This window comes from Equus asinus, chromosome 6, assembly GCF_041296235.1.
Source record: "Equus asinus isolate D_3611 breed Donkey chromosome 6, EquAss-T2T_v2, whole genome shotgun sequence".
In the NCBI taxonomy this organism is placed as follows: domain Eukaryota; kingdom Metazoa; phylum Chordata; class Mammalia; order Perissodactyla; family Equidae; genus Equus; species Equus asinus.
In genome coordinates, this window is record NC_091795.1 from 56,092,442 (window position 1) to 56,107,878 (window position 15,437).

General features: G+C 40.1%; 2 protein-coding genes across 3 annotated transcripts in view; one reads left to right on the forward strand and one right to left on the reverse strand.

Moving 5' to 3' along the window:
* CCDC88A (coiled-coil domain containing 88A) overlaps positions 1 to 4,363 on the forward strand; it is a 123,488-nt gene extending 119,125 nt beyond the window's left edge. For both annotated transcript variants that reach the window (XM_070512084.1, XM_070512085.1), the window contains one exon: positions 2,750 to 4,363. The gene's annotated coding sequence lies outside the window, so the exon portion shown is untranslated. The remainder of the gene's footprint in view (positions 1 to 2,749) is intronic.
* LOC106832297 (prolyl-tRNA synthetase associated domain-containing protein 1) lies at positions 249 to 3,713 on the reverse strand. Its single transcript, XM_014843018.3, has 2 exons — positions 3,575 to 3,713; positions 249 to 2,431 (listed from the first exon to the last, which is right to left on the reverse strand). The coding sequence occupies exons 1-2, from the start codon at positions 3,656 to 3,658 to the stop codon at positions 1,997 to 1,999; spliced, it is 519 nt and encodes a 172-aa protein (XP_014698504.1). The 5' UTR covers positions 3,659 to 3,713; the 3' UTR covers positions 249 to 1,996.
* Positions 4,364 to 15,437: the final 11,074 nt, after the last annotated feature.

Sequence of the window (15,437 nt, forward strand, 5' to 3'; positions counted from 1 at the left end):
ACTCACAGTCTATGGGAGGCAGAAAGTTAGAGACAGCAACTGGCCTTGTGTCCCTGGGCAGGTCCATCTTGCTGGGCCTGTTTTCACCATGAGGGAGGGAGGGCAGTGTTAGGCCAGTTATCTAAGGTTCTCAGTGTCTTTGATTCTATTCATTAAACCTTCATTTTATATACAAAGCAACCTAAAATTGCCTCTTTCTTAGAGATAGAGAGTACAGAGTAGGTAAAAACCAACATGGCACCCCAGAATAAGGTTATCATTTATGGAAAATATTTATTAACTCCACATCTTTTCATAAAAATTCTGCCATGAGCAGACATATAGTTTCTGATCATGTATATCAAGAAATGACAAGTCTTTACTTTTGCCTTTTAGTAACACAAACTGGTACAAATTAAGTACAATATCTCTCCCGGATGTAAATTATTTGAGTGATCAAACTTAGGAAAATATGTTTATCTTACAAATATCCCATTTGATTATACTACAGGCAAACATGAGAATTTTCATGATGAGACTCTAGACTATTTTTGTAGCATAGTGTATGTCAGGCCCTCGACTAATGAAGGGTTTTGTTTGAATTTAAATGAGGTTTAAAAATGTCAATTTTCCTCACTCTGTTTTTTAACTAGCTTCCATATGACAACTGACAGTACATTATCCTGGGTTCTTATACTGTTTTAGATGCTGTAATTGAAAGGGGATGAGTAAAATTTAATACAGCTTAGAGGATAGAAGAAATTTGTCCAAGTATGTTCACATTTCTAACCTCTGAACAAGCACTAAACAAATCCTTCTTAATGGCCTATGTATATGCTGCTACTTAGTTTTAAAATGTAATTTTACAGGGCCGGCCCAGTGGCACAGCAGTTAAGTTTGTACGTTCCACCTCAGTGGCCCGGGGTTACCCGGTTCGGATCCCGGGTGCAGACATGCCACCGTTTGGCAAGCCATGCTGTGGTAGGCGTCCCACGTATAAAGGAGAAGAAGATGGGCATGGATGTTAGCTCAGAGCCAGTCTTCCACAGCAAAAAGAGGAGGATTGGCAGCAGTTAGCTCAGGGCTAATCTTCCTCAAAAAAAATAAAATAAAATGTAATTTTATAAGCATAATGAGTGACATATTTTCCATCCCTATGTTGTTTTTTCTAGATTAAAATTTTTGAAAGATACACTTTTATATAGAAAGTTAATTAGCTTATTTTCCATTGGAAAAAAATCACTAGTTTAAAAACAGCCAGCCAGTAATAGAAAGCTTTTGCCCTTACCCCCATGTTTGTTCTAGTTATCTTCCTAAGGACTCCCATTCCCCAAAGATAACCACCACTAACAATTTAATATATTCCTATGTTCCTTTTGATTTTTTCCCTATGTGCACACTGTCATGTATAATTTTATATATGCTGTTTTTGCAACTTGCTTTTTTCAAGTATAATAAACACCCTAAAGGAGATGCAAGATAGTTAACTAATCTTAGTTTTGTTTTTTTGAGGAAGATTAGCCCTGAGCTAACGTCCACCGCCAGTCCTCCTCCTTTGGCTGAGGAAGACTGGCCCTGAGCTCACATCCGTACCCATCTTCCTCCACTTTATATGTGGGATGCCTCCCACAGCATGGCTTGACAAGCAATGCCCAGGTCCAGGCTCAGAATCTGAACTGGCGAACCCCAGGCCACTGAAACGGAGTGCACGATCTTAACCGCTGCACCACCGCGGCTGCCCCTAACTAATCTTAGTTTTGATGTTAATTCTTAATTGTTGAAGGCATCCTTCATGAGTAATTGTCATGGGGAATGGGGGGGTGGAATCTCTGAGCTGACTAAAACTACCTCAATACATCTTTTTAAAAACAACTCCTTTAAGATGAAATATTCCTCCTGAAATGATTTAAGCTGTCACCAAACCAAGGAGCTAAATAGTCTCCTCAATTGTAATGCTTTTTGTAAATTACAAATAAGAAAAACTGCTTTCAGAAATATATTGTAAACATTAGCCCAATTAGTTATTTTTATCAAAATTTAGTATTACGGGATCATGTCCTGTCTTCTTCACAAATGTGAGAAAGTCTTCAGGGCTCAATCCCATGGTTGCAGCATTGGTCATTGGATGAAAATACACCTTTTCATGTCCACCTTCCAGAAAAGCAGAATCCAGAACAAATTTCACATCTCCATCATCACAGAAGAGTGCCAAGGGTGTGGCACAGCCTTGACCAACTTTCAGTTTTTCTAGCATGGCTGTTTCATCAGCAAACCGCAGATTTCCACTCCCAACACCTAACTGCTTGGCAAGATCATTTAAATTAATTTGTCTGTCATGAAGAACTGTCACCAGCCAATAGCCTTTTTTCTTTTTGTCTTTAAGAAATAAGTTCTTACTATGTGCTCCTTTCAAATGCTGGATATGAGGCATCATTTCTTCAACTGTAAACACCTGTAAAATATCATGAGAAGTTTAAAAATAATATGCATGTATATACACACACTGCACACATGCACTGTTATATGCATTTTGCTTGCTGGATGAAAATAGCAAGGTTAGGGAGTACCTAATGCCTTGGATTTCACTGGTAGAGACCCATTCCCAGCCAATTACCAAAAAATTGTAAGTCTTTGCCATCTCAATTCCTCATCTCATGGGACCTCCAGTAGTTTCTCTTAGGCCAAGTCTTTATTCCAGTGTGCTAGCCAAGCCCTCACATTCCTAAAATGCTTCTTTTTTTTTTTCCTTTTTAACTTTTGGTACCGGAAGTTTATAGCAGCCCAAGATCCTATTCCTTAGCATTCTATTACATCCAGACCATGTGACAACCTCCACTCTACAAATACATATGTATATAAATAACCACAGTGAGAGGATGAGACCTTGGACTAACATAAAGAACATCAGAAAAGCTGGCAATATGCACACGTAAAGAAGGGAGGGAGAGTGTGTGGACTCTACCGGAGGAAAGAAGATCAGAGAAAATGATAGTTTTGATTTGTTAAGGTGAGCAAGACTTGCAATGTATTTCTCTACCCTTTTAAGATCACCATGTTTAGCTATTATCATTAGCTGTTACTCAAGCCTTGGGTAAAAACTTTATGGCGCCACATCTCGCAAGTTACACACTGGTTCCATTAAATATTTGCAAATCTTCACATCAATACACTAAATTATCAAACTCTCTAACCTTGTGTCCTGCTGTATGCATGATGCCCGACACATCACAGACACTGCAAAGACGGTTTACTGCTTCCTAACATTTTATCTACACCTAATGTGGACATACCAGCATCCTACACCAGTTTAAGATGCGCACGTTCTAAATATGGTGCGCTAGTTCTCAACATGAAATGTGATCGAATCGCTCCAAGAGGAAAACAAGTTTTCGCGCAATAACATCACAGTCCCGAGTCGAGAGGCCTTGGATATGCCTATCGGGTCCCTTTCGGACTCGAACCCGAGAAATGCCCTGGAACAGACCTTTCTGCGGCACATTACTCCCGGGACGTATGGTCTTAGTAACCTCGCCCGAGAGACGCTGCAGCAAAGCCCAGGCCCTCCGGCCGGGCTCTCCCGGGGGAAGCGCCTCACCTCGGGGTGCTCCACGACCTCCGTGCGGATGGCCAGGGCGTCGAGCCGCTGCTCGAGCTCCGCCCGCATCTCTGCGCCCGCCATGCTGCTGTCGTGGCGGCGGCGAGAGACAGAGGGAAGAAACTATGCTGGGCCTTCCGCGTCTGTGCCGACTGGAAGCTGAAACGGAAGCGCAAGGAGAGAGTAAGGCCGGCGCCGGAAGTCTAGTGCCGGCGCCTTCCGGAGGCGGGGCTGCGCCGTCCTCTGCCACCTCACCTGGCGCGTCCCTGAAAGTCTTCCGCGGAGACGGCCTTGCAAGGTGTGCGGGGTTTCTTACCCCGGGCCCACAGCGCCTCCCTCTTGTGGCGCCTGCGTTCTCATAGCCTACGTTGATCCGGCTGAAGATTTCCTAGTTCCAGCATATTTTACATTTAAACTGAATCAGAACCGCGTAACAACGTCCCAGCTTAGGGAATGTTGGAGGAAATCATGGAGAAGACACAACCGCCAGTTGACCCGCTAAATGGACTCCGGCAATCCGAGGCTCCTCTCCCTCTCCCCTGTCCTCGGAATGTACTTTCCGCCCACGGTACCAGGGCTGGGAGCAACTTGAAGGGTGCAGCCTTGAGACAGCAATGTGTTATTGAAACCGTCTGGACTGTATGCGTGGTGAGTCTCTTTAAAGCCTCTATGTGAACTCTTCAAACTCGAGATTCTGGCCAGCGGACATGGAGATCTACTCGTCTTGCAGCCAGGCAAGACAAACCTTTTCTGTAAGTTCCCTTTCTTATTAAAACTGCCACCTACCAATCTGGAGTGGTCTGCCTCTTTCTTTAGCTTTTCCTTGCCCTCTGTGTAAGAAGGCCACTTTCGGCTTTCACGCAGGAACCCCCAAGGTTGTGAACCAACTAGGAAAGTGGAGGAAGCCAAAATCCCTATTATTTTAAGACTTTTCAACTTTTAGTTTGTAATTTACGTTACATTTTACCTTTTCTTAGTTTTTGTTATTATTCATCTACGAACAATTAGCCGAGGCAACCACGACTCACCTTTTCTCCGAGGTAGTTTGCCTGCCTCTTGGTGGGATGTTTGCCGCTGTCCTGTGAAATCCACACTCACCCCTTGAATGAAGCATGAAATTAATTCCGCGTTAGGATTTCATTGGTGAATTTAGATTAATCCTCAAATCCCAAATGAAACATAGGTATTCCTAAGGACGTTTAACTCTAGTGTGAATGAATTTAGGTTATGTCTGGAGCGCAAATTGAAGTCCTGAAGAAGGAAGCCTCTTAATAAGACACAGCAAAGGATCTGAGTCCTCACTCCTAAAACACCCTTAAGAAAGCTATGAAAGAGGAGGAAATCAGAGTCAGCTTCACAGTTCCACCCAAAATTGGCCCTGGATAGCGCAATTTTAAAATGCAGCTTAACTCACCTCTTAAAACTATTAAGCCATGTTTCCCTTCAAGACTCCATCCAATTCTTGGATCTCTGATTGTAAAACCAACAACAGGCTGCTACCCTTGGCCTGCTAAAATCAGGTCAACATCAAAGCAACATATACCACATTACAGAGTGTTTAGAAAACATAGACAAGGGGCAAAGGATCACTCAGAACATTTTTTCCATGTTTATTATCTTATTTCCCCATTTGAGAATTAGCTTTGTTACTGTCTTAGCTCATTTAGCCACTGAATGAATGTTAATGCGTTTCACGTTGATTTATATGAGCTCTTTATATAATCAAGTTAAGTGCCTTTTTGTCATATCCTCAAAATAGTTTTCATTTTTCCCATTTAAGGAGAGTTTTGGTTTTTTTTTTTTTGGAGGAAGATTAGCCCTGAGCTGACTACTGCCAGTCCTCCTCTTTTTGCTGAGGAAGCCTGGCCCTGAGCTAACATCCGTGCCCATCTTCCTCTACTTTATACGTGGAACGCCTACCACAGCATGGCATGCCAAGCGTTGCCGTGTCCGCACCCGGGATCCGAACCGGCGAACCCCGGGCCGCGGAGAATCGGAATGTGGGAAATTAACCGCTGCACCACTGGGCCAGCCCCAAGGAGAGATTTTGTTTGTTGGTTTGGTTTTATCTAAACAAGTTACTCGTTTTTGTGTAACCAAATGTCATTCTTTCCTGTTTAAGTTATTCTGATCTAAGTTTAGAAAGCTAACCTGCAGCAGTAGAATATTCCATCCATTTTCTTAAGAATATTCAATTCATTAATTTATTTAAAATTTACTTTGGCATATAAGATATGGTGGGGCTCACTTTTTTCACTAGGTTTCCCTCTAAGAATGAAATTATAAAGCCTTAGAATAGCAAAGATCACCCATTTGAAGATATTGCATATCCCAAATGATTGTCATTAAATGCTTGAAGACTTTCAAGAATACCCAAATCCAACCATGGTGACCTGAGAGTAAACAGGGGAAAGAAGAATTGGAATCTGATTCTAAGAAGTGTAAATTATGTCCCAAAGTAGGAAAACACTAACCAAGGGTAGGATCTCCATGACGGCTACAAATAGGAATTCAAAGAGGAAAAATTGGTAGTGGCATCCAGCACTTGATCTAGGCAATAGGATGTTCTTGATGCGGGGTCGGTGAGCCGAGGAGTCGAAAGAAAGATTTCTTGGACTCTCAAGGTCTGGCAGTGGTGCTCTTTTATTTAGAGAATAGTATGGAATAGCATGGGGACAGGACCCATGGGCAGTCAGAGCTCCTGCTGCTGCTGCTGCAGCTGCATGGGGACAGGACCCATGGGCAGTCAGAGCTCCTGCTGCTGCTGCTGCTGCATGGGGACTGGACCCATGGGCAGTCAGAGCTCCCGCTGCTGCCCTGAGTTGAGGGTTAGGGCTAATTTTATAAGGCACGGGTACGTGACTTATTTTTACTGGAAAAAGAAAAGATGATGTAAAAAGTCATTAAATGATTTCAGTGCAGATGGGGTCTGGTTATTGTGCGGTCATATAACTTTTAGATACGAATCTGGCCATATAGATCGGCATGTAGGTGAGGATGCCCCGGGCTTCTCTCCCTGGGGCAGCCCTAATTCATAACATAAAAAAATCCACCGGGTCATATAGTTTGGCATGTAGGCCAGGTCACCTTGGGCTTCTCTAGATGGGGCAGCCTTAATCCACATCATTCTGACCTAGAAATCTCTTTGGAAATGAACTGCTATCCATCAGTTATGCAAGGCATGAAGCTCTCTTCCCTTCCCCCACCCTCAGCTAATCCATCTCAATTCAGTTTCTCAAATCCTTCCACTTCTCACCACTCCATCACCCTAGCCCAAACTATTTTACCCCAGTCTACACTAATGTTCTCTGTTTTTTTTTTTAAGATTTTATTTTTCTGTTTTCTCCCCAAAGCCCTCCGGCACATAGTTGTGTATTTTTAGTTGCGGGTCCTTCTACTTGTGGCATGTGGGACGCCACCTCAGCATGGCCTGATGAGTGGTGCCATGTCCGTGCCCAGGATTCGAACCAGCAAAACCCTGGGCCGCTGAAGCGGAGCACACAAACATAACCACTCGACTACAGGGTCAGCCTCTACACTAGTGTTCTCTTAATTTTAGTCTACGTGTGGTTGAATGACCAAGTATCCTGCTCCAAGTGAATCTTACCCCCAAAGATTTTTATTATAAAATAGAACTAAAATCTGTCTATGGTGAAAAGAACCTTGTATTGCTGTTTAAAAGCTATCGTAATTCAGGTTTAATGCGGTATTTATTTACCAAACATATATGTCAGAACTATATTAAATACAAAAGAAATGTTATCCTTGGTGTGGTCCTTGGTCCTCAAAGCAAATACAAATTTACTTTGGAAACAATAACATGAAACAAGTTAAATTCAAAATTAACAGGATGAACTTGAGGAACTAGATAGCTAATCACAACTTGAATATGAAATCTCATGTTTCTAGGAGAGGGGAAGCATCTGGAAGAGGATTACCAAATTATTTTACAAACAGGTAAAGACCTCATAAGTGCAAAGTCTTGTGGCATTTCTACAAGAACACGTGGAAGGAAAGACCCTTGCTATCATTAGGAAGGGTATGGGAACTTGGCGGGTAAGGACAGAATCTGGAAAAGAGAGCTGAAAGATGGCATGCCAAGGTCCGTGAAGAAGGTACCCTCATCTTATGTGTGCTCAAAGCAAAGAAACAGCTACAGCTGTACCCTACCTGGCAAAGGAAATGAAAAGGCCAAAATTGTAAAATATTTATCAACACCATGGGGACTGGGCATCATTGCACTTATTAGGTGAAGAATGTTAGAAATCTTCATTATTGAGTGAAACAAAGGGCAATTCCAGGACAGGTAAGTTGAAAGCCATCCTAAGAAGCTGTGCATACTCAAAAAGAAAGTGAGACAATAGGAGAACATAATGCTTGCTGCAATCTGTGTCTCTTCAATATATCTTTTGGAACATCTCTATGTGCCAGATACACTATGGTGCATCTATATGTGCCATGTTTTCTGCCCTCCAAGACCTTAAAATCTAGCAAAGAGGACTGAAACATTCACAGTGGATAAATCCAAGAAACCGTGCCTAATGCAAGGATAGTGGCATGAGGAGGCTGCTTTGGGAGCCCGGAGGCATCAGGGAAAGCATTAGGGGAAGAGGATGGTGGTTTAAAGGATACGTAGGAGTTTGCCCAAAAAATCTGCTCCAGCTGAGGAAACTCTGGAAGTTGAGGGATGGAGGTGAAAAAGCACAATGTGTCCCGGGGCATTATGATTTGATGTGATAGTAGAGCAGGAAGAGAGGCCTGTCAGCAGGAGACGGGCTGGAGCCAGGCACAAAGGATCCTACATTCTGTGCTAAGGGACCAGGAATACCCTCCATAAAGGGACATGTTAAATAAACTAGGTGACATCTTTCTAAGGAATTCTATATTCTCAATTATATTCTCAATATTTAAGGATAGAGGGAAATACAATTTAGTAAATAGGGAACGTGAATTATAGAAGAGTATAGACAATATGGCACCAATTTTGCTTCAAAATACACTTCCTGTATAACAGAGTAAGCAACTTGAAAAAAAGGCTAATATTAGCATCTGCTTTCCCTAACCCCAGTCCACAAAAATTGGTTTCTAAAGTCCCAAGGAGGAGGATTCATCCCAGGACAGGAGATGATACAGGTTAGTTCCTAGAACAAGGGAGAGGAAAGCAGTTGGATCTAGGAGGAAATTTAAGTTTCCTCAGAGTCAGAAGAGAGCGTGAGGACTGGGGTGGGGAAGCTGGGAGGGTGGAGAACCATCCTCCTTTGGTATTTTGTCCCTCCCGTGGGTGGCAAGATGGAAACCTGCTGTCAGTGGAAGGCAGTCCACTTGGGGCAGCCCTGCCAAAGCTGGTGTGGCACAGGTGCCCTCTGAACTTGATAAGGAGCCCTGATGAAGAGGCCAATCACCCCACAGTCCAAGCCTCCACTCAGTTCCTGGGCTCCTCCTAAGTTTCAGGTTCCTGCGTGGTCCCATGGAGTTGGGAGGGAATCTCGACAGCAGCCTCAGGTTAACCTTCCTTCCAGCTCCAGCACATAGGGACTTGGGCCAGATTCAATTCAATTCTATAAAATATGACTGAAGATCAGCTAAGTGCTGAAGGTACAGTGGTGAGCAAAACCAGACAGAGACCCTGCCCTTGTGGACACTGCCCTTTTTTTTTTTTTTTAAGAGAAATAGAAAATTGTATTGTACATATATAGAAGGGTTACTTAGTTGTCTTCTGAAGGGAGACAGTCTATTGGAAGAGACAAATATTAGTCAAATAATCACAAAAACAAATGTTAAATTGCCTAGGTGGCGAGTGCGAAGAAGGATCTATATGCTATGAGAGGCTATACTAGGGGAATCTCACCTACTTTGGGGTGGGTACAGTGGGTCAAGGAAGGCTTCTCTGAGGAAGTGAAGCTTAAAGTGAAATCTGAAAGATGAGTATGAATTAAGAGGGCAAAGAGAGGAGAGGGGAGTGTGCTAGGCAGAGGAAACAGCCTGACACCACGTGCAAGGGTGAGGAAGCAAACAAAGGAAGAGGCACTGAAAGATGGTCAGTGTGATTGGTGCACCAAGAGCAAGGGGGCAGGGACATGGCTCCACTTCCCACACACCAGAGCTGGCAACTAAAATTCTCACCTGCTACAAACACATTTCTTGAGGCGGTTGTCACTGACTGATTGAACTGTGGGTATTTTTAAATATTTCTATATATTTTCTATCTTCTGAAAATTTCTATGTTGAGCATATAGTTTTATTGACAAGAGAGGGATCAGTAAGTTATAAAAAATAAAGAAATGTAAGCCAAGTCTTAAAAAGATCAAGACCAAAATGTGATTTATTATTTTTTTAAAAAAGATTCTATTTTTTTCCACTACTGGGTATCTATCCAGAGAGCTTGAAGTCAGCAATTCCAAAAGTCCTATGCACCCCAATGTTAATTGCAGCATTATTTACAATTGCCAAGATGTGGAAGCAACCTAAGTGCCCATCAACAGATGATTGGATAAAGAAGATGTGGTATATATACACAATGGAATACTACTCAGCCGTAAAAAAGAACAAAATCGTCCCATTTGCAACAACATGGATGGACCTTGAGGGAATTATGTTAAGTGAAATAAGCCAGATAGAAAAGGACAATCTCTGTATGACTCCACTCATGTGAGGAATTTAAACCTGTGGACAAAGAGAACAGATTAGTGGCTACCAGGGGAAAGTGGGGGTAGGGAGTGGGCACAAAGGGTGAAGGGTTGCACCTACAACACGACTGACAGACAATAACATACAAGTGAAATTTCACAAGATTGTAACCTATCATTAACTCAATAAAAAATTTTTTAAAAAAATTCTATTTTTCCTTTTTCTCCTCAAAGCATAGTTGTGTAGTTTTCGTTGTGGGTCCTTCCAGTTGTGGCATGTGGGATGCTGCCTCAACATGGCCTGATGAGTGGTGACATGTCTGCACCCAGGATTCGAACCGGCGGAAGTGGAGCAAAGCAAAGCGTGTGAACTTAACCACTGGGCCACTGGGCCACGGGGCCAGCCCCTAGATCAAAATGTTATTAAACAAACAAATAGAAAGAAATGTAAATCACATCTCCACAGCTAAGATCACTTGAGGGTATTCTCAACAAAGACTTCAAAAGAGAAGAAAGTTAAAATGTAAAAAAGTTAAGTGGCAAACTGAATACAATTACCTCCAAATTAAAATATGAAATGGGTGACGACATTTCGTTTTCTTGCCTGGGAAACGGGTTTCAAATTGCGTGTGATAGGCCACAACTTGGTTAAGCAGAGAAGTAGCATGTTTCTTTCCCTTTTGTTCCCTTTAAACACTCATTTAAAAATTGCACGGTCATAAGGAAGCTTTACTGTGGACACAAAACTGTTTCCAGATGCTGCTTTGAGCCCCAGGCTGTGCTGTAAACACCTGGTGAGTAACTGCGGCCTCCTAACCCCACACAGGGTGGAGCAGCAATCACTGTAACTCAGGAACCGCTGCGGAAGGAGGCCAGGCCAGCAAGGCTCGCTCTGAGCTGCTCTTCAAGCCAGTCTTAACTTTCTGGGCCCAGTGGACCCTAGACCACGGAATTAATGAATGGACCCTTATATTCAGTGCTATTACAGGGTCTGTAGGTCGTTCTCATAGCAACCCAAGAAAACTGACTTCTATACAAAAGAACTATAACATAGATTATTTTTTCCTACTTTGTGTATGGACTAGAGATAGCTTCTTTAAGTCTAGCATTTCAAAATAATTAGTTTTGATTGGATTAGGTTTATGGGAACTACTTAGGAATTTCTGTCCTAGACTTACTGGTTAACAAGAGAAATTTCTTGTGATTTTAATGCATTAAATTAACTTGCAAGTGGAATATGTTTGCATAAGTTTTAGCAAAATTATAAGACTGAGACCAGAAATCACATATTATTCCTCTACTCCTGCTGATTTGATTTACCTATTTATGGTAAATGCTGATTTGAGTAAATATTAATAAATACATTTTTTGAAATGTGTTGGATGTAATGTAAGAACAAAAAAGGCCAATTCAATAAGAAACAAACTCACATTCAGTATTTCTCCAAAATGTAAAATAGTTTTCTTTTTCTGAGTATGAAAATATTTAGTGTTTTTTAACAAGTTGCATGAATTTATTCCTTTAAATAAATATTTTAAAATTATGCTTTAAAAAGAAATACAAAAATTAAAAACATACATGTTTATTGTAAAAAAAAAATCAGACCACACATAAAGACAGAAAAAAACTTGTCACAGGTGTATACATATATTCACATTACATGTATGTTGTGTATGTCTGCTCTATATAATGCTGCATATTTCTTTTTTTTTCTTGCTGAGGAAGTTTAGCTTAGAGCTAACATCTGTTACCAATCTTCCTCGTTTTTTTGCTTGAGGAAAATTAGCCCTGAGTTAACATCTGTTCCAATCCTTCTCCACTTTATATGTGGTTTGCTGCCATAGCATGGCTGATGAGTGGTATAGGTCTGTATCTGGGATCCAAACCCAGGCCACCAAAGTGGAGCATGCTGAACCCAACCACCACACCACAGGGCCAGCCCTTAAGGCTGCTTATTTCTAATTTTATCTGATCAAGACAGAATTATATAACATATAATATTTTATAATGTACTTCTCTTTTTTTCACCCAATATGCATCTTTCCATGTCATTAGAGATCTACATTATTACTTATAATGGCTGTATAGTATTCCAGTTATTTATCCAACTCCAAATTTGGAAATGTCCAATGTCCAATGACTTACATGTAATAATGTCCAAATTTTATGTGTTATTATAAATAAGGCTAGGATAAATATCTACATTTCTGTATCTATATATTTTTGCATAATTATTTTATGTATTCTTTAGAATAAATCCTGAGAGTCTTCGAAGTTACATGGTTTATACATTTAAATTGATAGCTATTGCCAACTGCCCTCCAGAAAGGTTTCATCAACTTACATTTTGAGAGTGTTCTATTCTCCACATCTTATTAGCAATTATTTGATTACCAGAGTTGAAGCTGTTAACTAAGCAAACATGCTATTGCATTATGTTTTTAAGATTTAGGAAAAACACTAGTATCACTTTTATGTTCACTGATGTAGGATAATATATCTGTTAAATATCAACTTAATACCATCAAGATAAAATATAAACATCTCCTCTAGACTGTGAGGAGAAGTGCAGGAGGGGGCAGGGATTTTTGTCTGCTGTGTTCACAGACATTGGGCTGGCTCCCCAGGGAAAGAAAGTGGAGCTGAGTGTATGCTCAATCAGTCTCAGATTTGGTAATTGGATCCATCTCCTCAGAATCTGACAGAGAGAAGGGGCGGAAAAAGCCCCAAAATTGCATGAAATGAGCTCATTTCACAGAAAACAACTTGAAGAATGGGGCTGAAGCATTCCCAATTTATCCCCTTAATTCATCACGTACTGCTAATGTTTTCCAAGCTGAAACTTTTCTTTTAATTTTGCTCTTAGTATCTTGACAGTACAGACATTTAAAATATTTATGTAGTCTAACCCAGGTGCTCAAATTGTATTCCCCAGACTAGCATCATTGTCATCACCTGGGAATTTGTTGGAAACACGGATTCTGGCAGCCCACCTCACACCTACGGGATGAGAAGCTCAGGGGGTGGGCCCAGGAATCTGTGCCTCAACCAGCCCTCCCGGTGAGTCTGATGCCTGCTCAAGTCTGGGAACCACTGTTGTAATCCAACAGCTTTTTCCCCTATGCTTTCTGGTTTTGGAATTATGACTAGAAACATCTTCTCCTCCCAAGTTTATGGATGATATCATTTCCATTATCATCTAATTTTTATTTAACATGTAAATATTTAACCCATATGGAATTTCCCACCACCAAAATATAATCTCCATCAGGACAGGAGTCTTCGTTTATTTTATTTCTCTGTTTTATTTTAAAACTGTGACTGGTATATGATGGGCTCTTAATATATATTTATTAATTATTGAATTAACTACTTAATTTTAGTATAAGATGAGACACATCACTTATAAAGCTTTCCTTGAAGCAATAAATAACAGGAAACTACAGTTAGCCTTTCAATTAGCCTGGGTGGTTTAAACTGACAATTGGCAATCCTAATTATAATAAACTTAGTCAACGTGCACTCCCTGGTATTGTACTAGAGTTGTAATCTTAGTGGCATTGCATTTTTGGTGCTAGCTCCTAAAAGAGAATTTTAAGACTCAAAGAACTCTTAGTTCTGTTAAGAAAAACTATCCAAAACTTGGAAATAAACTAAGAGATTACTGTTTGCCCTTTCAGTGTCCTGCTGGGTTGTGTCTAGCAGGCACTCCTGGGGATTATCTGATGTCCAGCAATGTGCACCTTTCCTTGAATTGGTATTTATTATTTTTTAGTATACAGGTATTGTACAACTCTGAAAGGATAGAGCTTAACATGTAGAAAACTGATAGTAATATAAATGAATTCTGTCCAGTAGAAGAGCAAATGATTTTTGTCCCGTAGAAAAGATAACCCCAAAAGTTATAGCTTTATTGTGCTGCAGGATATTGACCAATTTTGTATCTATATTAGCAATCTTATTGAAGCATTCATTCTTTGAGCCACTGTACATACTTGGCACTTCCCAATTCTCTTTGAACAAGGCTTACCATCTTGCTCGTTCTCTCATTTATGAGTTAAATACATCTTTGGACACATGCTCACTTTATATTTATCTAAGAGTCATATTTTTAAAACTTTTCAAAAATAATTGAGTTTAACTTCCTTAATTTTCTAATGAAGAAATTGAACACTAGAAATTTTAAGTGTCTTATTCAAAGTCTTAATACAAGTTAGTGGAAGAGATGGGACAAGAATGTAGGAATAAGGAATGTAAGTTGGTAAAAGGGTACAAACTTTCAGGTATAAGATGAATACTATCTAAGTGTCTAATGTATAACATGGTGACTATAGTTGATAATGCTGTATTGTATGATTGAAATTTGCTAAGGGAGTAGAACTTAAATGTTCTCAGTGGAAAAACAAAAAAGGTAAATATGTGAGGTGATGGATGTGTTAATTCAATGGGGGGAATCCTTTTACAACATATATGTATATCAAATCATCACATTGTACACTTTAAATATCTTACACTTTTGTCAATTATACCTCACTAAAGCTGGAAGAAATGAAGCCAAAGACTTTATAGTGAACATTTTTTTAAGAGATGTAATTGTGTTTGAAGAAATCAGTGAAGTATAATTTCTTGAGACTTGAGAGGAAATCCACAGAAAAGCTTTGTGTAATTTGGATGCCAGTCGTAAAGAAATAACTATCTCATTGCTGATGAAAATCCAATGAGGTATCTTTAATGAGTTTTGGTATGGCTTTTATGAGAGGTTACTGGAGATTAATGTCATGTTTTTCTCTAAGAATATACAAAGTTGTTACTCTTGTTTTCCATAAAGAGAACCATTGCCTTACTAGCAACTGCAATACTAATGGAAACACAAAGATTTACCATATGTCATGGAGTATAGATTGATATCAAATTTAAGCTAAAAAAATGCTTATTATCATATAATCAAAAGGTAAAATCTCAAAGCTGGATAAACAATATAAAAAGCCGCATTTATAATTTGAATCTCATTTATATAAAATTGTATGTGTACATCTATTTATATATAGGGAGAAATGGAATGATGTTCACCAAAATAATAAAAGTGGCTACCTCTGGAGAGGTGGGAGTTAGGATTCGATTCACTTTCTTTTTTAAAAAATAAACTTTTAATTTTAGAATAAATTTAGATTACAGAAAAGTTGCAAAGATAGTGGAGAGTTCCCAAATGTCCTTCACCCAGTTTCCTCTAATGTTAA

Bases quoted from the DNA above. Each gene is read 5' to 3' on its own strand.
- LOC106832297 (XM_014843018.3), bottom strand. From the start codon at position 3,658: ATGGCGGGCGCAGAGATGCGGGCGGAGCTCGAGCAGCGGCTCGACGCC. The intron at 2,432-3,574 runs GTGAGGCGCTTC...GATATTTTACAG, and splicing joins AGGTCGTGGAGCACCCCGAG to GTGTTTACAGTTGAAGAAAT.